The following is a 25265-nucleotide window of genomic DNA, read 5'->3' on the forward strand; positions in this document are numbered from 1 at the left end:
GATACAGTGTGTGTGTGTATATATATACACACATACACACACATATATATACACAACAGAATACTACTCAGCCACAAAAAAGAATGAAATACTGTCATTTTCAGCAACATGGATGCAACTAGACATTATCATACTAAATGAAGTAAATCAGAAATAGAAAGACAAATACCATATGATATCACTTATATGTGGAATCTAAAGTATGGCACAAATGAATTTATCTACACAACAAAAACAGATTCACAGACATAGAGAACAGACTTGTGGTTGTCAAGATGGGAGTAGGGGTGGGAGGATGGATTAAGAATCTGGAATTAGCAGATACAAACTATTATATCCAGAATGGATAAATAAAAAAATCCTTCCCTGTCCTACTTCATAGCACAGGGAACTATATTCAAAACCCTGTAATAAACCATAATGGAAAAAGAAAAACAAGTATTTCAGTGGTCAATTGAGTGACACAGAATAATTTTTTTCAGAGACAAGCACAATTTATTTCCACATTATGTTTCATGAGACTTCAAAGTCTCAGTGTCAGAAGCTAAACCACAGAAGCTGCCCATCAATGCCCCACCCTAGACCCTTTCTCTCTGACCAGCCTGCTGGAGTCTTCTGGACCATGCTGGCTTAAATTCTCTATTTGAATCCTATCATAGGTCATGAACCTCTATGAGGTTCATGAGAAATCACTGGCTTTTTCCCAAGAAAAATGCACATACATATAAGCACATAAATTCAGAATCAAGTTTAAGAGGTTAGACTCCTTGAAACACATTTATGGACCCAGGCGGAACCCCCTGGTCTAAACCATTGCCTGCAGAGGGCAGCAGGGCAGCTGTAGCCCACACTGAGAGCTGCATTCAGGAAAGTTGGGGACACTGTAGAATTTGATTAGTTTTTTGAAGGCACTCTTCTTCAGCATCATCATCTCTTCCGGGAACCTAGAAAAGATTCTGACCCGGGAGGAGCCGCCATTCTTCACAGAGCCTTCTGTGGTCAGTTGCTTTTGAGCACTCACAGGCACGCTATTGCAACTGAGGGAACGTACTGCCTTCTTCTTGTTCTGCACAGACAAATAACTGAACAGAAAGGAGGACAGCTTGTGCTCGGTGACGTCTGGAGCCTCTTCAGAGAAGCAGTCATCCGGTGGGTGCAGCAGGGTTTCAAGATGGCGGCTTACAGGACTGGCTCCCACACGCGGAGGCTGCTTGACGATCTTGCTGAAATGGGCTGGGTCATCGCCTGCCCCGTTGACAGGGGGAAAGGACATCTCCTTGGCCAAGGCTTTGGGGCCCCTGGTTTGGAGGATGAGGTTCGCCCCCTGAGGGCTGGGTTGGGAAGTACAATGCTGACTCAGGATGAGAGTGGCAGCATCCTGAATGAGATTCCAGTCTCTCAGGATGTCATCCCTGGTGGTGAACTGGGATGTCACAGTGAAACGGATGATCAATTTGTCCTGGATAGTGGCTGGAATGAGGAAGAGACGGCCGGCTTTAGCTATTTCCTTTAACACGCTTTCTGTGAGGCAGTTAGGACCCTGTTTGAAGGATAAAGACAAGAGCATACCACATTATTCCCAGTAAGCATCCCCAGAAGCCCAGTATTTACATTTCCAAGAGGCTGAAAGTCACCAAATAACACCCTCCACGTGAGACAGAAGATGGCATTACCTTCAGACGAAAAACCACCAGGCCAAGGTGCCTCTTGGCAGGAATTTCAAAGAAAGGGTCATTTCTGACCAGAGATTCAAAATACTTAGCCATTTCCGTGCCCTAGAATTGTGAACATCAAGAGAACTGAGATTATTAACAGGAAGAGAAGACTGTGCATAAACCTTCACCCTGCGAAACAGGTTTAAAGCTATCACACCTTTGAACCATAGAGACCTAAATGACTTCTGCCTGAAATTTCTTCTCCATTTGATTTTGCTCCAAGCTGTAAAACCTCCAGTGGCTCTGTATTTCTTGTCACATTAGCTCCACTTTGAAAACTCATGTCTCAAGGCCCTCTTTCAACCCACCCCCAGAAAGAGAAGGCTTGAGGGATCCTAGTTTCCCAACCAAGGTTTGAACCCAGCCCTCAGCAGTGAAAGCACAGTGCTAACCATGGACCACCAAGGAATTCCCAGAAGGCACTTGCTTTGCCATCAAGGCAATGGCCCTTCCAGACTGGCCAAGGGGGCTGGCAAGGGCCCACACCCAGCCCACATTCTACAGTCCCAGCCAGGTGCCTCTTGCAGGGTGCACATGCTCAGAGGAAGCAACATTTGTTTCTCCTGCACATAAAGGCACAATGTGGGCTGCTGACAGCCCTGCCCCCGTATCCTAAGTCTCCACCTTCCCCTAACCTCTGGAACATTTTCACCTCAAATGCCCTTTATCCTCTTTTTTTCTGATATTCCACAAAGAATATATTTTTACCTATTATCCTCATGGAGAAGGCTTTAAACCTGTTTAATGGGTACACAGTTTCTGCTGGGGATGAAGGGAAAGTTCTGGAAATAGTAATGACAGTTGCACACTTTGTGAGTGTACTTAATGTCACTGAATTGTGCACATAAAAATGGTTAGAGTTGTCTCTGCTCAATGTTATATGGAAGCCTGGATGAGAGGGGAGTTTGGGGGAGAATACATACATGTATACGTATGACTGAGTCCCTTTGCTATTCACCTGAAACTATTACACCATCATTAATTGGCTCTACCCTAATACAAAATAAGTTTTTTCAAAAAAAGAAAGAAAAAAAAATTTTTTAAGATTAAAGTTTAAGGAATCATGTTATCTATATTTTACCACAATAAAATATTGTGGTATACCATATTGATCTTTCACTGAAGTTATCATTTTTAATTTCCTATTTTTTTCTTAGAATTACTAACTAAATAAGGCTAAAACTTGCCCTTTATTTTTTTTTTTTTTGCCCTTTCTTTCATTTTTAAAAATTTCCCCACTTAACCAGAAGGATCTTAATAAACTATTTGCTAAGTAATTGCTACTACCTGACTCTCACACTGGCTTCTCTATTTCAAGAGAAGGCAAAAGTATTTAGCCAACAATCCTTTTGATTTGCTACATACCTGACCCAGAACCACTTTCTCTCTCCAAGGCATGGTCTGTTTAAAATTATCTCCAATCTCTGCCTAAGCACTTTTCATTTTCAAGTCCTAAAACTCTCTCTCAGGGGAAGCACTCCACTAAGTGTTTTCTAACTGTTTTATCTTTTGCAATTTACTTTCTAATTCTGTCATCATTTCCCCCTGTACCTCCTTCCCTCCAAACCCATTTCCATCTTGCCCTACCAATTTGAGAACTTTCTGTGTAAATTTTTCTTAAATCTACATGAGTAAGACCTCTCGGGTACAAATCTAGAGATGACGGCAGGTGGAATAGTGAGGGAAGCTCCTGGGAGAAGCGGAAGTTAATCTCCTTCCATCATTTGGAGAGGAGGGGGTGGTTCAGGAGGGTGACACACAGGTGAAGGTGCAGAGGCACGCTGAGGATGGAGCTGGAATGGGCCAGGGACAAGCCTGAGCTTAGAGGCTGATAACCAGGTCCTTGAAAGCCAGGCTCCAGAGTCTGGGCCTAGAGCAGGAAAAAGGGAGCTGATGGGAATCGGGGACTTTGAGTTGGAAAGAGGCAGCATGAGGGGAGTGGGCCAGCACCTGCAGGTCAATATCCAGTCCTAAGTTGGAAGCAAAAGCATTTTCCTGACAACTTGTAGCCTCCACCACCTCATCCCCTAGCAACTACATTTCAGTCTTGAGTCTGAAGATCAATCTAGAGAGAGCAAAAGTGCTTCATGTCCCTCAATAGGCTGGGTGACAGCGGCTCATTGATCAGCACCCAGTAAACCAACACCTTGATATTAATAACAAATGTAAAATTACCAACAGTAAGCCAGTCATCCTTAGTGATTCAGCCATTTCATTTGGCTTTGTGTTTGTTAAAGGAGGAAGGAATTCCCTAGAGGAAAGGTGGACAGGAAAAGACACACAGAAGATCAAAGGATGACATTTTTGGATTAAGCCTGCTGCTTTTATTCAACAACCTTGTCTTTCTCATGGGCACTTGTAAAAATGAGAGGAAAACACTGCTGACAAAAATTCTTAGTTAAGTTCCACCCCTTCCAGGAAGAATATGACAGAACCTTAGCCATTTTGTCTAGTGCTGCTTGACAAAAATCTCAGACATAACACAGACTGCAGGTCACTGCGCCCACCTGCCTCAGTTTCCTACCTGTGAAGTGCCCCTACAGAGGCGTCACAGTGAGACTGTCATTGCGAAATTTACCGACAAGGTTTAAATGTGGTCTGAACAAATTTAAACTTTTATTTTTATGTAGTTATAAATTCACAGGTACTTGTAAGAAATCATAGAGAGACCACATGCTCTCTTACTCATTTTATTACAATGATGATAGCCTGCAAATTTATACTATAGTATCACCACCAGCATATTGACATGGACACAATCTATGAATTTTATAGATTGGGAGTTACCAATACTCACCTGTGTGTGTGCTTGCGTGTATTTTGTTCAGTGCAATTTTATCACATGTGCAGGTTTAATACATATGAAGGTTTACAAACAAACAAACAAAAACAAGAATGACAGAGGGACTGTACCTATCTCAGTCACCTCTGGGTCTCTTTCCTAACCCAATAATTTTTTTGTTGAATTGAGTTGAAATAAATTGTACCAAATACACCTTCAGTAAATACCTATTGACATAATGCAGGGAAGTTTGTTCCAGACTTTGTCAGTCTACATGCATAAGCCAGGAGAGCCAGGTTTCTGGCATAACCATGAGAGTGACTAACATTTCCAGACAGCTATAACAATCCAAGTAATTATTTAAAACATAGGCTCCTACCCTGGGGACATGTCACCTTTTGATTTACTCTCTATTTCTTTCTCTGCAAACCAGGCTCTCGGGCCATGCCTCCCTGGTGCTCGATAGTAGCAGAAGGGATGGTGAGACACTCAGGTGGGCAGGACAGACACCACCCAGCCCTTGGTGTCACGTTCTGCTCAGTGATCCTCTAGCTAACAAACAGATAGCCACCCTGAATAATCAAGTCCCAGGAGTTCAGGAACAGGCCCCGACATCTGAGTCATACATCACAAGTCCCTAGGGCAGGTGTGCAAAGCAGAAACCAGCCCTCCTCCCCACTAGGCTACAAAGAGAGCCCAGGCTCCGCCCACGTCTGCCCACTACATACATGTCTGACATGCGCTTGAAGATTCTTCACCCCAAAGGACCGAATCACGAACCAGAGTTTAATAGAGCGAAAGCGCCGGCTCAAGGGGATCTGCCAGTGCTAGAACAAAGGAACACAGTGCACAGTGGTTAAAGACAGGGACCCCTGCTGCTCCCACACACACCCCCGGGCTTCATCACCTGTTGCCCACACAGCCCTCCAGGGATGCACGCTGTCACCATGACTCCCGAGCCTGTTGGTAAGAAGCCAGGCAAGTTAGCCGGAGGCCACTTCATCATGTGAGCAAACCCTAGTGAAGTTGGCCCTAAGAGCAGCACAGGTGGACACCAAGTCCATGACCCTGAACCAAGGAGAAGACATTTTGCTTTAAATGCTACTTTAAACGTTTCATCCCAGGCTGAAATTCAAGATAGGGTGAAATACAACTTTCTCTAAAAAGAACCTAAGTTACTTGAATTGCAGAAAATAAAGTTTTGTTTCTATTACAAAAATGTAAAGTATGGGGGTCAAGAGCTCAGATGCTTGAGTCTTGAAAACCTGGGTTTCTCCTCCAGCTCTGCCTCTTGCTACCTGTGCCCTTGGGCACTGCTGCCTCACTGGCTCCTCGTGAGACAAGAATGGGCAGCACCTCCAGTGAAGTGGCGTGAAGAGAACCATGGTGAAGAGCTTCACAGGAGACTGTCAGTAGGTGTTGGCTATTTAGATGATAAAATGTGAGCCACCAGTCACAGCTGCATTTCTGCCTAGAACCAAGATGATGGTTACTTAATATTACTGTCCTGTCCTGATCTTCCCTGTGACATCCCCGTGTCTTCAGGAGGCAGCATTCCAGTCCTCGGATTTCAAATAAACAAGCACATCTCAGCTTCTGTTAGACTCAAACTGACCCTTTGCTCCTGGTGACCAAGTCCAACAGAGCTTAAAGTTCAAGGTTGCGGGCACCAAAGAGCTGAAAACATTCAAACCAATTCCACACCGATCTCTAGGGTCTGAAAACAGAGCAAAGGGTTTGGAAAATATTTGCAATTGTCCTGATGAGTACTGTGAGTTCAAATGACCTCCTCCTCAAGTGTCAGAAAGCTCTGCCACAATTTATGTTGACTAAAAATAAATATTTGATCCATCAAATATCTATCTAGTCCTTCACAGAATGGCCTAATCCTCAAAACTGTGCACATCTGCATCCTTCACCCCAGTGCCCGATTCAGGCACAGTTTGGACATGACCCCTTGGTTGATGGACAGTGTTTCTCTGTATCAAGTACTAAGCCTTTGATTTCCAAGCAAAACAGTCTAGTGTTGATGACCAGCTTGGGGACTTTCTCTACCAGCAGAGGGCATCAAAACCTGGATACAGCACAAAAATCCCTGTGACAGGGAAAGTGTCAACTCTACCCTTTGTTAGATGGACACGCCAGATGTAGACTATTGAATGGATAATAGTGGTCTTCTCTAAAAATATAGTTTTCCAGATGGCTATGGCCAATTGACTACAATAATTGACCAGCAAATTAAATGAGAAGCAGAGATGATTTTCATTTTGATTTCTTTACAGTCCGTTCATATCCCTCAGTTGTTCTCTTGTCACTATTCTGAAATCAATCCGTGCTGACCCAGGAGGGTGATTCTAGCTGACATTTTCTATTGGAACAGGAAATTTGGACATGGCTCTTCTTTAACTCAAGGTATCCCCAAATCTTTTCTATGTCCTATCAAGGTTTTGCCAGTCTCCCTGCCAAGGACAAGACAATGCCCTCTCCACTAACTGTGGGGAGGAGGAAGCTTCCTGATGTCAGAAGAATCTAGCCCTGATTTTAGGTGGCTCCAAGGTCCCAGGGATGAAGTCCTCAACTCTTCTCTACAAGGCTGCTGCCCTATTTCTGGCTCATCTTAAAGTGGCTGAGCTTTCATTTAAAGTTTCAGTCACCTGGGTGAAAAAGAGCTTGAGGTATGGATCAGGGCAGCAGTGAAGACCCCTGGGATCACAACGGACAGCAGCTTCACCTTTCTAGGAAATGCTTCAAGATTTGAAAATCAAAATCCATAAGATTAGAGGTGGGGGAGGAAAAAAATAAAGTAGCACCTTCTGGTTGTAGAAATATTCATAGTAAGATTCCCCTGGATCCGTGCTAAGAAAAGTTCAATTTAACATTTTTATGAGTGATCTGCAAGAGACAGAGCACCATAAAATCTCGAAACTGATTGGAATGAGCCACAAGAAGATCCTGGGATAGGGCTGTGGGCAAAAAACAAAAACACAAAAAGTAATATAAAACCCAAAATGGGCCAAAGTAAGAAAATGCTCTCAAGTTATGATGATCCAACTTTACTTACAGGAAAACAGGCATCATATCATACTCAGGAGAGAAACCCAGAATTTCCTATCCCTAGGAAATCCCTAGGAAATATCCCTAAAGATTTCTGGCCCTTGGGCTGCTGCATTTACTAAAAAAAATACTGAAAACCCACTACACAGGGCAGTAGCAATGAAAGAACCATTATTCTTCTATTTTTATCAACTTCTGGAGGGTCCTGCCCAACCACTGCAAGCTTATTGACTGAAATTCTAATCAAAAAGCTTTGAAAAAAAAATCTAAAGAAATATGAACTGGTCCAAGGGATGGTAACCAATATAATCAAGAGAGGATAGAGTGATTATTTTAGGACTAAAAGGGCTAGATGCTTCAGCCCAAGGCGAGAAGACAGAACCGTCTCTTCAAAAAAATGACTCACAGATAGCAGGCATTGCTCTTTGTGCTTCCCTGAATTCATTCATTCAATCCTCACAGCAAGCTTAAGAAGACAGTACTGTTATTATCACCCTCATTTTATAGATGAGAAAACCTAAATAGTTTAAGTCATTTGCCCAAGTCTACACAGATTAATAAATGGAGAAGCCAAAATTCAAACACAGGTCATCTGTCTTTGGTACTACATACTTAATCTCTTTACTATACAACAAATCTCTGCAGCTTAAAAGAAGAGGTTTTAGAAATGTCATGCCTACCATTTATTGAGCATGTACCACATTTCCAGTAATAAGTGATCTACATGTATGTTTCCATTGCAGCCTCACAATACCCTATGAAACCAGTACCACCATGTCCATTTTGCATATGAGAAAGTCAAGGCTGAGAGAGGTTCACTAAGTTTCCCAAAAGCCCACTGCTTGTATGGAATCTCAGAGCCAGTTCATCTCACTATCCCTCACTTTGGCTATGTTATATGTAATTTACTAGTTTACATCACTGGCTGTGTGCGTGCTAAGTTGCTTCTGTCATGTCCAACTCTGCAACCCCTGGACTGTAGCCCACCAGGCTCCTCTGTCCATGGGATTCTCCAGGCAAAAAAACTGGAGTGGGTTGCCATGTCCTCCTCCAGGGGGTCCTCCAGACCCAGGGATCAAACCCACATCTCTTACATCTCCTGCACTGGCAGAGGGGTTCTTTTTCACTAGCATCACCTGGGAAGCTCTTGCATCCCTGTCTCCCCTATAATTAAAGGAAGGACCCATCTTCAGACTGAGAAGTAAATCTGAAGACGTTATTTCCCCAAGAGACAGTACAGACTGAGGATGTGGGCAGCATCAAGAGACAGGTGCAGCTACTGGGCAGGCAGGAATGCTTGGAGGCATCCAGAACTTCAGGAAGGGTACCCATTGCCCCATCCCCACCGTGTAGCTTCCCACAGTGCCTTGACGGGAACAAAAGGAGGACAGTGCTGTAAGCAAGGAGCCTCTTTTCCTGCCTGTGGAAATTCTCCACACTGCCCTGCTGCTGGGGAGTAAGCAGAAAAGATTACCCAGGACGGAGGCAGAAGGGAATTGGGAGAATTTTTTAATGCCACAAATACTTAGGAAACTTGCACCCTGCCTCAAAGGTTGGTCACATTTTCTAGGGTTTTTTATACAGTTTTCTGGGTTTCATTCTGTATGCCCAGGCAGTTTGAATGTGAAGGTACACAGCAGCAATACTATGGGATGGGCTCAGAATGTGAGGGAAGGAGGCCCTCGGGGGGTCAGAGGCAGCCAGTTTTCCATCTCAGAGGCCACCAGGCTGTCCACGCCAGACCACTCACCATGAAGTCAGTGGCCACGCCCGAGTCAGCGTGCCTGAGGTAGACGGGGTCTACGCTGAAGGTCTGTTGCAGCTTGTACTTGTCCTTGACCCTGTGGGGTTCCAAATGGGCATCAGTGGGCTCAGGCCTCTCTGGAGGAAGCGAGGCCTTCCCACAGGCTGGGAGCCCGGCTGCCACACTCACCAGAAGCCGGTACAGTCAAAGTGCACCATCATCCACTTGGAAGGGTTAAAGGTGAAGGAATCGGCATACTCGATGCCCTTCAGAAAGCCCCGGAACTCGGGGCACAGGAAAGCAGTGCCTGCGTAGGCGGCGTCAATGTGGAGCCACAGCCCCTCATGGGCACCTGAGGAGGCAAACGTCACCTGCTGGGGGTGGCAGTGCGGGCGGGTGTTGGTTGTCACCAGCCAGCTAAAAGGCATCTTTCACCTGGCCCAGCTGCGAGGGAAGGACTGGGCAAGTATGCCCGGGGAAGAATGAGACACAGCGGCACGTGGGCACGGGGGGGGGCGGGGGGGGTGTCAGTGCAAGGCGTGGTGCTCAGGGAGGCACGGCCACCCCCATGGGGAAAGCCTACAAGCCTCACCCTGGCCTTTCCTCTCCCTGACCAGAGGGGCGACACCCTCTTGGGCTCCACTCAGATCTTTCTGGAACAGAAACCAACTTAGCACTGGCCCAGAGAACAAGGTTAATGCATCTAATACAAACATTAGAGAGGGAGGGGCTCTCTTTCCTAGTGGGTTTCTCACTCGAGAATTCTGAACAATCACATTTGGGCTTCTTTTCTGCCTTTATTCCCCGCCCACCCCCACCCCCACTCAGGGGATTACTCTACCCTACCCTTTTCATTTTCTTAGCCAAGACTAGAAAATATTCCACTATGCCTCATTTACCCTGTGTTTTGGATACACCCTGCTTTAAGCAGATTTCAACATACAAGGGAGAGGGTTGAGAGACCTGAGGACCTCCCACTGCTGCCTCGAGGATAGGGATGCAAGGGAGGTCAGCTCTGTCCCCCACTGGGAGAAGCGGTGACCTGGCTGCCTGGGAGAAGGCACTCGTGACCTCTAGTGACTCCTCCCACGCTCTGTGCATTGACCAAGGAGGGACAGGAGAATGCCACTGAGCTGGCTTCAGGCTCTTACTCTAGGGAACATGTTAAAACCCATCACTTGTCTTCCTAGCCAGACAGGGCAGACACTTACAGATGGGGCCCAGCTCTGACAGGCAGTCAAATGCACAGACCCCGGTGGTCCCCAGCGTTGCACAGACCTGGGAGAAAACAAAGGCAGTTAACATGGGAAGATAGGCTTGTGTGACACTTTCAGCCTGAAAAAAGATTTTGTCAGAGACATTATCTATCCCATGCATCTGACTAGAACAGGGGGTATTTCATACTATATTTTAACACGACCCACAGTAAGAAATTATGCACTGAAGAACTGATGCTTTTGAATTGTGGTGCTGGAGAAGACTCTTGAGAGTCCCTTGGACTGCAAGGAGATCAAACGAGTCAATCCTAAAGGAAATCAACACTGAATATTCATTGAAAGGACTGAGGCCAAAGCTCCAATACTTTGGTCAACTAATGTGTAGAGCTAACTAACTGGAAAAGACCCTGATGCTGGGGAAGATTGAGGAGAGAAGGAGAAGAAGGTGACAGAAGATGAGATGGTTGGATGGCATCACCAACTCAATGGACATGAGCTTGAGCAAACACAGGGAGATAGTGAAGAACAGGGAAGCCTGGCATGCTGCAGTCCACGGGATCACAAGAGGTCGGACACAACTTAGCAACTGAACAACAACAGTAAGAAATATCTTTTATAGAGCCACCTAGGACATATACACATGTGTATTTGAAATAAAAGTTTTACCACACAATGCATATTCTCAATACAGGAAGGTACTCTCATATTTTCTATTTTATTTCTTGTTTTTTACTTTTAATGCTGGTTATGACCCACACACAGAGAAGGCAATGGCAACCCACTCCAGTACTCTTGCCTGGAAAATCCCATGGACGAACCTGATAGGCTGCAGTCCATGGGGTCGCTAAGAGTCGGACACGACTAGGCAACTTTACTTTCACTTTTTACTTTCATGCATGGGAGAAGGAAATGGAAACCCACTCCAGTGTTCTTGCCTGGAGAATCCCAGGGATGGGGGGAGCCTGGTGGGCTGCCATCTATGGGGTTGCACAGAGTCAGACATGACTGGAGCGACTTAGCAGCAGCAGCAGCAGCATGACCCACACAACTTATTTCCTAACATACCAACTCATACTTTGTAAAACAATGTATTTGAGGATCTTTTGGCTCTTATTTGCAGCCTGTTACTTACCTGAATTCTGCCAAAATTCCTTCCTCACCTTCCAACTCTACTGTTCTAAGCTGAGAATGTGGTCTGACTTACAAAAACAGGCACCAGGCCCCGTTCCCTGTCCTCCTTGATGGCTTTCTGAAGAGCTTCCCCTCGGAGCGAGAAGTTCTCATCCACAGGCAGAAATTTCATCTTGACCAGGGAAATCAGACCAGCCTTTTCCACCGAGGAGTGGGCCTAGAAGGACCACGGAAACCTGTTAGCAGAGTCATCCAAGAATGAACACTCCCAGAAACCGCTGAAACCAGGTGAAGGGAAGCAAATACAATAACTGATGTTTGTCTTCCCCCACGGTTCCTTGGAAAATCTCCCAGGCCTGAGTAGCCCTGAACCCAGTGAGCTTCTGTCTACAGAAACAGGGAAATCACTCAAGGATTAAGACTCCAGAAGCCAAGGCCTGCCTGAAGGTTTGGCCTGTGTTGGGCAACTCACCTGGTCAGAGGCATAGGCCACAAGCCGGGCATTCAGGAAGGACTCGTCCGCCTCAGGCTCAGAGGCTTTCATTTCCAGGATTTTGTTCTTTCTTGCTGCCAGCAAGGCGATCAAGGTGGACTCGCTGACTGTGCTCTGCAGTGGAAGAAGGGTTCACAGTGATAGCCTCTCCAAGTATTCTCTTGGCAAATTCCCCAGCTTCATAGGTGTGTGTGTGTGTGTGTGTGTGTGTGTGTGTGTGTAATAGCTATTCTTGAGGAAGCACATACACAGCTCCTGCCTAAGGGGCTGCCCTCCCCCCCAGCTCACATGCCTGTTCTCTATCTCCATTCACAACCTCCTATGCATTCCTGGGACACCTCCCTCTCCTATAACTTTTAAATTTTCAACACCTTTATAGGCCACAGGGACTAAAAAGAGAATGTCCAGAGAATGCTTGATACATGTCTGCTTGTAGATATCTGTTCCCTGTGTTTTAAAAAAAAAAAAAATTTTTTTGGATGTATTCACTTGGCCAAAAATTTCACTCGGATTTTCCCATACCATCTTATGGAAAAACTCAAACTTTCTGGCCAACCCAGTATTAGGTGTGAAAACAGAGTTTGTTTCCACAGGGATATCCTAGAGAGGGAGGGTCCTGGCCCATGGGCAAGAGGACTTGGGCCTCAGTGTTGCTGCCGATGGCTCTTGTGACCTTAAGCTAGTACCACCCCTCCAGAAGGCTCTTTTCCATTTATAAAATGGACAGCAACTCTTTAGCTGCTTCCCAGAGGGGACTATCATTATCCAAAATAGATTAGGTAGGGTTTTGCTCTGGCCGTGACTGTGGGAATCCTGGGGGCCACCTCAGCAACCTCACAAGAATCTTGATGTTTCTTTGTCATTCATTTGGTCAGTCTTTGGTGTCCTGGCTTCTTGAAATCTTCAGGTGACCTACAGATGACCCTGCTGAAAAGCCTGGCAGACTGTGTCACAGAGAGTGGTATAGACCAGATCCCATAAGATATTCAGTGGCTGAAAATTACTCCACAATAAGGAAGCCAGCAGAATAGTAATAATAATATAATGATTCCACCTTCTATCCATACAGCAATTCATAGTTTACAAAGCACTTTCTGCCCTCCCACTTGCTCCTCATCAGACCTGCATTACGTGATTACTGTCTACATATGAGAACAGTAATGCTCAGGAAAATGACAGGACTAAACCAAGTTCATAGAGCTGATAGATACAGGAGAAAGCACTGTTTGGATTTAGACAGGCCTGGGGTTTGAATCCTCATTCTTTCACTCACCGGCTGTATGACCTGGAGCAAAGTTTTAACTTCTCTGAGCTTCGGTGCTCTTGTTTCAAACATCTGGGATGATGTTTAAATGACACTATTTACCTACAGGGTTCTTGAGATAATTAGGTGAAAAGCAAGAGCATGCCCAGCAGACATTTAGCATGTTCTTCCAGATATAATATCTGAAGCTGTAACTATCTGTTAACAACCCAGAAGGTCTACAACATGCAGTAACTTGTCTTTCTTGTGAGAGTCAGATTTAATCAGTTCAAGACTAGAAGGAGATGCGACTTCCCTGCTGGTCCTAGTGGTTAAAAATCCACCTACCTACCAATGCAGGGGACACAGGTCTGAGCCCTGGTCCAGGAAGATTCCAACTAAGCCCGTGTGTCACAACTGCTGAGCCCAAGGGCCACAACTACTGAAGCCCGCACACCCTAGAACCTGTGTGCTACAACAAGAGAAGCCACCACAATGAGAAGCCCAAGCACCACAGCTAGAAAGTAGCCTCCACTCACCACAACTAGAGAAAGCCCATGTGCAGCAACAAAGACCCAGCGCAGTCAAAACTTTACAAATAAATAAATAAATAATTTTTTAAAAGACTAGAGTGAGAGAGGGAGTCACTTAGCTAGCAAATGGGCGCAGCAAACATCCCAGTTCTCATCTCAGGGCAGCACAGCTATTTTTATTTAATAGATGAACTCACTGAATCCTAACATCCACCCTTTGAGGGAATAAAAATTATGATTATTATTTCTCTACCTAATCATAAAATCAAGAAAAATGACACATTACAGAATTCAAGAATTTGGGGCTTCTCAAAGGTCTTAGAACCAAACCCTCACGAATGTCAAGGGTTTACAGATGCAGAAGTACCTAGCAATGTGCAGTCCATGGGAGGCACCCAGCAAGCTCCTCTGTGCTGCAACTGATCTTGACAAAAAAATTAATATTTGAAGAACTATCATTTGACAGATATTCAAAAGACAGGATTAGAGGGTAAGATAAATTGATTGTTAATTTCTCTCACTGGCAAGGATCTCCTGGACCTAGGAGGGTGGGAAAGTCCCTGCTTGCCTTCTCTTTTCCACTTACCATAAGGTGTACCACGGGGCAAGAGAGGGGAGTTGTCAGATTATAAACTAAGAAACTTGAATCAGGTGATCCCCAAAATGTGATCATGTGTTGACATTTTGTGTGTGTGTGAGTGCATGATAAGTCGCTTCAGTCTAGTCCGACTCTTTGCGACGCCACGGACTGTAGCCTGCCAGCCTCCTCTGTCCATGAGATTCTCCAGGCAAGAAAACTGGAGTGCATTGCTGTGCCCTCCTAGAGGGGATCTTCCAGACCCAGGGATCAAACCAGCATCTCCTGCATTTCCTGCACTGGCTGGCAGGTTATTTACCACTAGCGCCACCTGGGAAACCCTCCTGACATTTTGTGCTGTGCTGTGCTAAGTCATTCAGTCATGTCCAACTCAGAAGCCCCGTTGACATTTTGATCATTTTCCAAAAAAAGCTAAAAGAGTGGTGGCTGCATTTAAAGGCAACAGAAGTCAAGACGGAAGTGACAGCAATGGAGGGAGCAAGGACTGTGGTGGGGTTGTAACGTCTGTGATGGTGTCGGTCATGACAGTGGTAGTGAGAATGGTCACAGCGGCGGCAGCGATGGTGGTGGTGTGAGCGACACGGCAGAAATTCCATGGAAAACATGAAAACTGCCTGGGCAAGTTTGGCTTTTCTTTTCCTACTTAGTCCCTATGCTATGAGGAGGCACCTGCAAGACGCCTCCCCCCTGGCTGCCGGGGTGGTGGTGCAGGAAGTGCTCTGGGAGTCCCAGCATTTTTGCCAGCCAGTCCATGACGTTCATCTCCAGCTCCGTGCACGCAGGACTGGAAGCCTGAAAAAGGGAAAGCAACTTCATCTGGATTTTGCTTCGGGGCACCAAGATGCCCCCACCAGCCCGCAAACACATCTGTCTCTGCCTTGACCTTCCCTAGGCCTAACCTATCTTGTCCCTGGAGAAGGGAGAAGGGACCGCTTTCAGGTCCTGTGTCCTATCCCTGCCCCATCCTCTGCCAGACCAAAAGGGGAAAAGAAAACAGGGCCTTGGTTCATGCCATCCTCAATGAGGTAAATTCTCCTGTGACTCCAAAACCTTATGGACAAACAGGCCCAGAAACTTCCATTTGGCTTCCATTTGCTTCCATTTGGCTCCCTAAGTCCCTAAAATAGCCAACTGAAAAGCATTCTAAAGGCCAGGGGGAAGTTTTAGGACTAAGAAAGAAACCACTTCCTCCTGGAAAAGATAGCAATTCTCCCAGCTTTCAACCCACCCCACCCACACACCCCTACACACACACACACACACACACACACACACACACACCCCCTCTAATAGTCAAGGCTTAAAATACAGAGCTGTTCTAGGAGGATTCCGGCACAATTTAAAGCTGATTGGTGCTTAAGAGCGTATTAAGGGAAGTCTTGGGAATATCCCTAACCCCTCAAAGACAATGTCATCATTAAGTATCAAAGTGCTTAGATAATGTCACGAACTGGTAATAACCAGATGTCAGTCCAGATCTCATCTCTATCTCTATGAGCTGTGTGGTCTCAGGGAGATAAGTTACTTAAGCCTTAATTTCTTAATTGGTTCCTACAAAATGGGGCCAATACTCACAGTTCCATAGGGTTAAAGAATAAGGTGAGATCATTTATATAAAGCTTAAGCTCAAAGAATGTAGCTATTGTAAATATTTAACTTGAAACCCTGTTCAGAAGCCAGGACAAAATATGTCTGTCCCAGGATGTCCCTTCCTGCTATGCCCTCTTTACCACTGGTTATAGCCACAGCCACTGTTACTCACCCAGGTGAATCCCAAGCAGTTGATGGCATCAGCCAGCATGTCTCCCAGCAGTGATGGCCAAGAGGTGAGAGCTGGGTAGTAGGCATGCATATGGGGGCTTTGCCAGTGTACCACCTGGAGGCAGAGCACAGACACAGTTGGCACCAGGGGGCAGGTCCTGGGGCTTTCCTCCTCCAGAGACCCTCCCTGGCAAGGGGAAGCACCCACTCTAGAGGTTGGCTGACACTTTTAAGAGAACCAAACAAGTGACACAAATCCATAAAAATAAGACATATTCACAGTTCTTGCTGCCCACATTTCTCCTATTCTAAGCTTGTTCATCAGTGAAGCATTTGCACATATGCAAAGACCAGAAGGGAATATACAAGATGAAAATCGCTATGGGAATCAGAGTTGTGGATTTTGTGTACTCTTTGCATTAGTCTCCAATGCTTAGCCCCCACAGCACTCCTATCCAGTAATGAAAGGAAGGGGAGATTGTGCTCTGTAGCAGCAGGTGGCTTATCTCATCCAGTCATTTGCAAAAGGCATCCCTAGCTCCCTGGGCAGGCAGCTCCTGCAGAAGTCGGTGTGCATGGGCTCAAAGCTGTCCTGAGCTTTCCAGTAGAGATGAAGAGAGGAGACCAGAGGACAGAAATTCCAAAGATATGGGACCCTGCTTCCAGATTAACCCTTGAGCCCACAGTTGGACTAACCAGATGAAAGGAGGAGCCAGTGGACTGAAGGAGTCCCTACAACAAATCTCAGAAACATTTTTTATGGCTCATCGGCCCCCTCTGGCTTCATCTCACCAATCTACAAACATGACCCATTCATATCTGTGATCACGTCATTGAGCAAAGCTGTGTTCCCAAAAGGAAGGCACTTATAGACACGATGTTCCAAAACCTATTAATTCTTAGAAAGCTACTAAAAGTGCATTTCCTCCATGATCCCTTCCCCAGCCCACATTGATCCCTTCCCCAAACCCATGGAACATTCTCATTCTAGATATTTTACCCTACTGAGAGCCCATGAGATAACATTGTTGTATATTACTGAGTTATTTCATGTGCACAAATCCCTTTAATCCTTCAAGAGCAAAGACAGTGTTCTGGAGAGTGTGTATAGCAGACAGAGCACAAGATTTAAGCCCAAGGACACAGGTTCCAGTGCTACCCGTTGGCTATAACAAGCTCTATGACCTTGTAGATTTACTGTGAAGTTAACGAACTTAAGCATCAAGGTCCTATGTTTGCATGGGTCTCTTTCAAGATTAATTCTTCATTTTTTTTTCTTTAAGGGGGTCCCAAATTTTGCATCCAATTAAGACCTCATAAAACCAGGATCCTCCCCTGTACCTCTCTCTCTCTCAACCTCAGTTTCTCACCATAAAATAAATCCCATCTCCTGGGGTTCTTGTGTGAATTAGCTCGGGAAGAAATTTGTAAAATGTAAAGCACTGATGTTAATGGTAAGCTAATCACATGGTGATAAACCCATCACATCCTGACTTGACTCTTAGGTCACAGACCTCTTCTTCTGAATTCCACCAGGTAGAAGGTATCATAGGTAATAACAACATCTTCCACTTTCTATGCTTTATCTTATTTCTCACAGTACTCCTATTAGGAGTTTCTACCATCATCCCTGTTTTACAGATGACAACTGGGGCTGGCAGAGAGAGACAACATCCCCATGATTGCATACATCTGGTAGGGACAGATGACAGAAATCCAGGACTGCCTGACTCCAGAGCCCAACACCTGAGCAGGATGGCACTCTGCCTTCTCCCCCTGCCTCCCCCTTGGTTTCTCTAACCAAGGTTGGAATTAAGGCAAAAAGAGTTTTTCTTCTTCTTGTGTTTAGGAGGGAGAAATTGACTCAGTTTTCAATGAGGCACTGACCCATATGAGAAAGCAAAGGGCCAACTGCTTTCAGGCTAACTCTCAGAGGCTGGTGCAGCCTGAGAGATGAGATGAAAGATTGGGTCTTCATTATCAATATGCTTAGTGACAGTATTTTGGAAACCCCAGAGAAGGGCCTTATCAAGAGGCAATTGTCTGTTCTAATAAGATACATGAGATCAGATAAGCTAGAAGAATGCTTATCAAAACAGACAGACCTCTAGGTCCAGAAATGAACCTCTTTAACCACACCCCCAGCAACTGCTGGAATTTCTTTCAGTCAAATGAATCAGCTCATTTCCACCTCTTCTGACAGTTGCTTTCGGTCTCACTAGCAAATTACGGTTGGTGCCTCCGCCGATTACATTTTACAGAATGAAATCCATGAGATAATCTTATCAGGAAGCTAGCCTCCCTGGTAGAGCTTTGCTGATATAGAAATTTTCAAATGAGGCTTGTGAAATAGGCTGAATGGTCAGAGACGAGCATTTGCCTTTGTACAAATTTGCTATCACTTTCTGTGTTTGAAGACTCTCTTGCCCCTGCTTCCAGGTATACTTCTGGCACATCTAAGTCCAAAGCTCTCTGGGGGTGACAGGAGCAAGTATCAAGTCTTGCTGGGGAAGGGCGGCTGGACACATGGGGATCAAGACACCAGCACCCCTCGCAGGGAGAACTGTCACTTTGGAAAGACAACTAACCTGTCCAAGCCTCAGTTTGGGGATAAAACAAACCAGTCCACAATGTAGCTAGTATGGTGCCTGGCACGCGGCGTGGAGCACAGTAAAAGGCAGCCCCTCGGTGGGAGGAGCACAGTCCACCTGCAGCAGGAGCACTGGGCACAGCTCCTCACCTGGCTTCGGGGTACCATCACAGCCCACGGTGGCCCCAGCACAAGCCCCAGGCAGCAGCCAGCCTATCGGTTCCCCAGTCCCCCTCACACTGTCACCAGACTGTGCCCCTTGTCACCGAGAATAAAGTATAGATGACTCAAGGGGAGCTCCTCCCTACTCCTGAAAAGCAGATCCATCAGGAGATCTCCTTTGGTCAGGAAGGATATGGTTCCTACTTCAGAGGGGAAAGTGACCGGGACTCACTTGGCTTCCTGGCCCTGCAACCTGACAATCAGAATGCCCTCAGAGGGGGGTGTTCTTGGCTTCCCTCATTCCCTTTGTCACATATCAGGATTCCATAGGAGAACCCCCAGCTCTGCCAACGGGAGCACCAGGAATCAACTCCCACCGCCCCTCTCCACCCTGCTCCCCACAGTCATCCTTCCCCCTCTGGCCCAATTTTCACCGCTCACCTTATCCCATCAGATCTCCACCCATCTGTCAGACAGGCCCTAGGATGCAGTTCTTACTCCCTCCTGCTCCCCACCCAACTCTACAGGTCAGTCCTGGCACCAGAAACCTAATTTCAGTCTAAGTCCCTGCCCTCCACGTGCCCAGGAGACAGGCTGGGATGTTGGTGTTCTAGGGGCTGGGGGTCATCTCACATTTACCCAAAGCAGGGTTTCCAGGCCTAGTGCCCACCCTCCTTCACCCTGACATCCAGAATCACCCTGAGGTGACTACATCTCACCCCAGGCATGATGATTCGCTCAATGTCCCCGAAGATGCTGTCCCAGCTGTCGGGCTCCACGGGCGCACTCTCAGGCAGCTGGGCTCGCAGGTAGCCAGGCCTCACGTCTGGAGTCACCCGCCGCTCCCGCACGGTGGTCAGGTACTGGCAGATGTAGTCCACCATCTCCTTTCCTAAAAGAGAGGCAGAGAGGCCAGCCTCATGTCCCCTGACTGGGCCTGGCTAACCCATGCCCATCACCCTTGGGTTAGGGCCAGAGACTTGGTGAGGAAGGAGATGGATTCATGGGCTGAGTCAGGGAGGGTCTGACCCCCAGCACACAGCTTATCTTCAATTAAAAAATTAAGAAGTGTGCAAAGGAGTAAATGAATGATGCAGAGAGTATGTGACTATATAAATGAATAAGAGGAAAAATTTCCAAGGCCTCAAACTCTAAAACCAAGGTAAAAAAGTAAGAGTGTTAGTTGCTCAGTTGTGTCCGACTCTATGCAACCCTGGGCTTCCCTGATGGCTCAGCTGGAAAAGAATCCGCCTGCAATGCAGAAGACCTGGGTTTGATCCCTGGGTTGGGAAGGTCCCCTGGAGAAGGGAATGGCTACCCACTCCAGTATTCTGGCCTGAAGAATTCCATGGACTGCATAGTCCATGGGGTCACAAAGAGTCGGACATGACTGAGTGACTCTCACTTTGCAACCCTATGGACTATATATAGCCTGCCAGACTCCTCTGTCCATGGGATTTCCCAGGGAAGAACACTGGAGTGGGTTGCCATTTCACCAAGGTAAAGTATTTATTTTTCCTCCCCTTCCCTTCTCCATATCAACCTTGAACAGCTCTCCCACCTGTTTTTCTTTTCAAAAAACAGAGTATTTATTCATCACCTTACAGGTTCAGTATAAACAATGTGGCTCTTTCTAACCAGAAATTACACACACACACACACACACACACACACACACACACACACACACACACACACACACACCCTATACTCTTTGTTGGCACAAATGGCAAGCTTCCACACCAGGTTCTGATAAAAGATATAAAAATTCTATTAGTTCACCATTTCCATTCCTCACATTTTTGGACCTGTGAACATCTTTGAGAATCTGATTAAAACTGTAGATTTATACACATATGATTTTGTATATAATTTCTGAGGTGCATGGACTCCCCAAAGTACAACCACAGGCCCAGACTAAGAAGGCTGCACTAGCGTGAAATCTTGGGGAAATGCAGGACTATGTCTTAATCAACTTATCTCCCTCAATTCTGTCTCCACCAACACCTCAGTGCCTGGAACAGTTTTCAGATGCTCAAAAAATTTTGTCAAATGAATGAATAAAATAAGGAAGAAAACTCAGACCTTAGAAAGCTAATGTGGGATACAATTAAGCAAAGCAACAATTATTACGATTCTCCTTTACATGTTTTCCAAATAATCTAGAAATAAATTTTATGTGTATTTCGTACATAGATAGATTTCATGTCTTAAGAGTCAAATCATGTGCCCTTTTTCTTATATCTACTTCCAGTGAATAACCAAGAATAAAATCTGTAATAGGAAAATGTGGTACATTGATTGAATATTATACATATTCTAAATCTTCTGAAAATTCTACCTTAAGACTTCACTGTAGTCTTTCCTTTCCCTACTTTTTTCTTAACTGCAATCATACCTACCCAAACGTTTGATCCCTGAACAAGTGTGATATGTTCAAGAAGTATACTTCATTAAATGAGGATTTAACAGGGAAAAAAATAAATAAATAAGGAAGAAAAACACCCAAGTCAAATACTCGAAGTCACTGCAAATTATCTATTCTTTCTTCGTTCATTTCTGCAGAAAACGGTCTCTATCTTCAGAGCCTCTGTCTCTTTCTGTCATTGTTTCTCTCCCTCTCCATCTCTCTCAATATCTATCATTCCTCCTTAGGACTCCCTAGGCTCCTTTCTCCCTGCAAAAGAGAGAGACAGAGAGACAAGGAAAGAGAATCTGATGGCTTCCCAATGCATCAGCTCACGAAAAATTCTTATGAACAGAACTAGCCCCTGTGAAAACTCCCAGTACCCTTCTCTCTTCTTTGTGCTCTCCTCCAACCCTCCCACAGCCTGATGCCTCTCACGACTGCAGCAGCATCCCCCCAGTGCTCTGAGAGCCTTGGACCTAGCCCTCCACTTGTCCAGGGACTGTATGGAATGTTTTTGTGTTCCACACACAGGATAAATGTCCACAGGAACCTGTTCTCAGCTGAATGCCTTTGGAAAGCAATGGAATAAGCTAATGTCCACTGAAATGCAAAGACATATCTACTTAGTGAATTATGTCTGGGTAGACAAGAGGAAAAGTTGAATTTTAATATGACCATGACTTACCACAAAATAACCTACTAGTGGGGATGAGGATGTAAACACAAAAGAGAAATTATAAGCAACTACCTATTTCCCCTCTTAGGACAGCCATGCCTGAAAAACAGGATAACCATCTGGTTTTGCTCATCACACAAGGTTTGAGACACAGTAGGTGCTCTTTAAATATGGAATGAATGGCTAAATGAAAGAACTCTCCAGGCAGAGTCACACAGAAACAAACAGGAAGAAAGATGAGATTTTTGCAGTGACTGCAGAATACTAAGAGGAATTATTTTCTCTTTCAGAAAATGAATGATTCCCCTTTTTCCCATTTAGTGGATCAGAAATTCAAATGCCCTATTCTGTGGGAAAGTGGAAAGAAAGAGCGTGGCTCAGCAGTGTGGACATCCATAAGTCAGTGCCTGAGAGGGATGATGAACAAGAGGCTGGGAAAAGTTTTAAACTCTTATCCCACATTCCCGTCTCAGGAAAAATTTTGCAGAAGCCAACTCTCAAGAGTCAGCTCTAATGCTCCAGTCAAAAGACACCCCAACGCCTAAGTAGCAGTTTCTAGAAGAGTGGCCACGGGGAAAAGGCCCAGGGACACCCGTGCTCACCTCTCTCTCTGTACTCTTCAGGCTCCATCATATCCCTCACGCTCAGGGCTGGCTCCTTCTTGCAGAGGACACGGTAGAGGATGCGCTCCTGGGTAGCCTCTGTGCGCCCTTTATTTAAAGGGTTCTCCTCTCTTCCCCCCTTAGCTCCACCCCTCAATGTCTCTTCCTCCAGGTTTAATTAATTCCATGCCTTCTTCCCCCAGTCCTTGTTGGGAGCAGAGACCACAATTTTAGCCGGTTCAGAAACCTAGGATAAAAGGCATGTCTAACTAAACAGGGCACTTAGCAGGCAGCCTCCAGGTGGATATGGTAAAGAGCCCTCTTTTCTTTCTGCCCCTGGATTCTTACAATGGAGTACGAGCCTCACACAAAGCTCCCAGCTCTGTAGCCCAGAATGAAGCCAAGAGGTGCTGCAAAGGTTGTATCATTCTTGCCACTGGGTCCCCATCTGAGGCCAGGAGGGAGAAACAGCACTTACAGGGATGCTGTTCTGCTGGCCACACGGATGCTCAGGAACAGGCAGATGTTATCATCTAATACAATGGATTTTTTTTTCTATTATTACTACATAATACTTATTGCTGTAGAGATAAGAAAACAGATAAGCAAAAAAAAACAAAAATGGAAATGTCACTGAGATTTAACACTTGAAGTACTTAAAAGGCTGTGTGCTTGGAAAGGGACATGTGGAAACTACTGTGAGGGAAGGGAACACTACTTCTGGAGCTTGATTTCTGAGTAAAAAGAGATCAAATGCGTTCAGGTTGTCAAAGAGAACAGACCATTTGTTTGCCATCTTCATCTTCCCTGTCCCCCGAGTGGAGTTTGATGGTTACTCCTCCCACGGCACGGCCCCTCACGCTCCTCCTTCCAGCTCTCTGGCTGCTTGTCTCCTCCGTCTGGCCCTTAAGTGTGGGCATGCTTCAGGGGATTGCCCTCCCCTCATCCTTATCCATTTCTATGACTTCCCCCCCATTTCTATGGCTTTAAATGTGAACAGCTGAGGGACTTCCTGGTGGTCCAGTGGCTAAGACTCCACACCCCCAATGCAGAGGGCCCAGAGTTTGATCCCTGGTCAGGGAACCAGATCCCACATGCCACAACTAAGAGTTCGCATGCCTGAACGAAGATGGACAATCCCACGTGCTGCAACTAAGACTCGGTGTAGCCAAATTAAAAATAAATAAACAAATATTACCAAGTGATATTCTTATAGGTAAAAACCCCATGTCAAATTCATACCATGAGGCCCTCCCAGGCTTCTGAGTTCAAAACCCTTACATTCAACTGCCTACCAGAAAAATCTTGCAGAGCTCTTAGGCATGGCAAACTTAACATGTTACAAAACTGAATTTTAGTCTTTCCCTAAAAACCTGCTTCTTGTTCAGTCTTCCCCATCTCAGTTCATTATATCTCCATCCATCCATCTATTCAACAGAATAAAAGGGAATGAGCTATTGATAACAGCCACAACATGGATAAACCTTGAAAACACTACATTAAGTGAAAGAAGGTAATTATACAGAACTACATATTATATACCATTTACATGTAATGTCCAGAACAGTCAAATTTGTAGAGACAAAAGGTAAAGTACCAGCCACCAGAGGTTGACAGCTTAGGGAAATAGGGTTTGGTGGTTTTATGTTTTTTTTAATTTTTTTGGAGAAAGGGATGATTTTTTGGAAAGATTAAAATGTTTTAAAAATTTTGTAATGGTTACACAAATCTGCAAATATACTAATGCATTGAATTGTATACTTTAAATGGGATTTACTATGATAAAGGAGACAAGAATACACAAGGGAGAAAAGACAGTCTCTCCAACAAATGGTACTGGGAAAACTGGACAGCTACATGTAAAAGATGAAATTAGAATATTCTCTTATACCTTATGTGTTAGTCACTCAGCTGTGTCCTCTTTGTGACCCCATGGATGACAGCCCTCCAGGCTCCTCTGTCCATGGAATTCTCCAGGCAAAAATACTGGAGTGGGTTGCCATTCCCTCCTCCAGGGTACCTTCCCAACCCAGGGATCAAACCTGGGTTTCTCCTGCACTGCAGGTAGATTCTTTACCATCTGAGCCACGAGTGAAGCCCACAGGAATAAACTCAGAATGGATTAAAGACCTAAATGTAAGACCAGAAACCATAAAACTCACACAAGAAAATATAGATGGAACACTCTCTGACATAAATTCTAGCCATATTTCTTTGGATCTCTCTTAAAGCAAAGGGAATAAAAGGAAAAAACAAACAAATGGAAACTAATTAAACTTAAAAGCTTTTGCACAGCATAGGAAACCATCAACAAAATGAAAAGATACCTACTGAATGGGAGAAAGTATTTGCAAATGATTTGATCAATAATGGGTTAATGTCCAAAATATATAACTCAACACCAAAAAAAAAAAAACAAAAAAACCTGATATAAAAATGGGCAGAAGACCTGAATAGACATTTTCCCAGAGAAGACACTGAGATGGCCAATAGGCACAGGAAAAGATGCTTCATTTCATTATGCAAATCAAAACCACAAAGCAGTATCACCTCA

At 45.2% G+C, this 25265-nt stretch overlaps 1 protein-coding gene across 1 annotated transcript; it reads right to left on the minus strand.

The window, feature by feature from the left end:
- Positions 1-201: 201 nt before the first annotated feature.
- On the minus strand, positions 202-24131 carry HDC (histidine decarboxylase). Its single transcript, XM_061157131.1, has 12 exons — positions 22712-24131; positions 19743-19915; positions 16273-16386; positions 15180-15302; positions 12116-12250; positions 11717-11860; positions 10507-10573; positions 9485-9647; positions 9302-9392; positions 5226-5324; positions 1674-1775; positions 202-1540 (listed from the first exon to the last, which is right to left on the minus strand). The coding sequence occupies exons 1-12, from the start codon at positions 22740-22742 to the stop codon at positions 806-808; spliced, it is 1977 nt and encodes a 658-aa protein (XP_061013114.1). The 5' UTR covers positions 22743-24131; the 3' UTR covers positions 202-805.
- Between the last annotated feature and the right edge of the window lie 1134 nt (positions 24132-25265).

The sequence above is a fragment of the Dama dama genome, chromosome 12 (genome assembly GCF_033118175.1).
Source record: "Dama dama isolate Ldn47 chromosome 12, ASM3311817v1, whole genome shotgun sequence".
Taxonomy (NCBI): domain Eukaryota; kingdom Metazoa; phylum Chordata; class Mammalia; order Artiodactyla; family Cervidae; genus Dama; species Dama dama.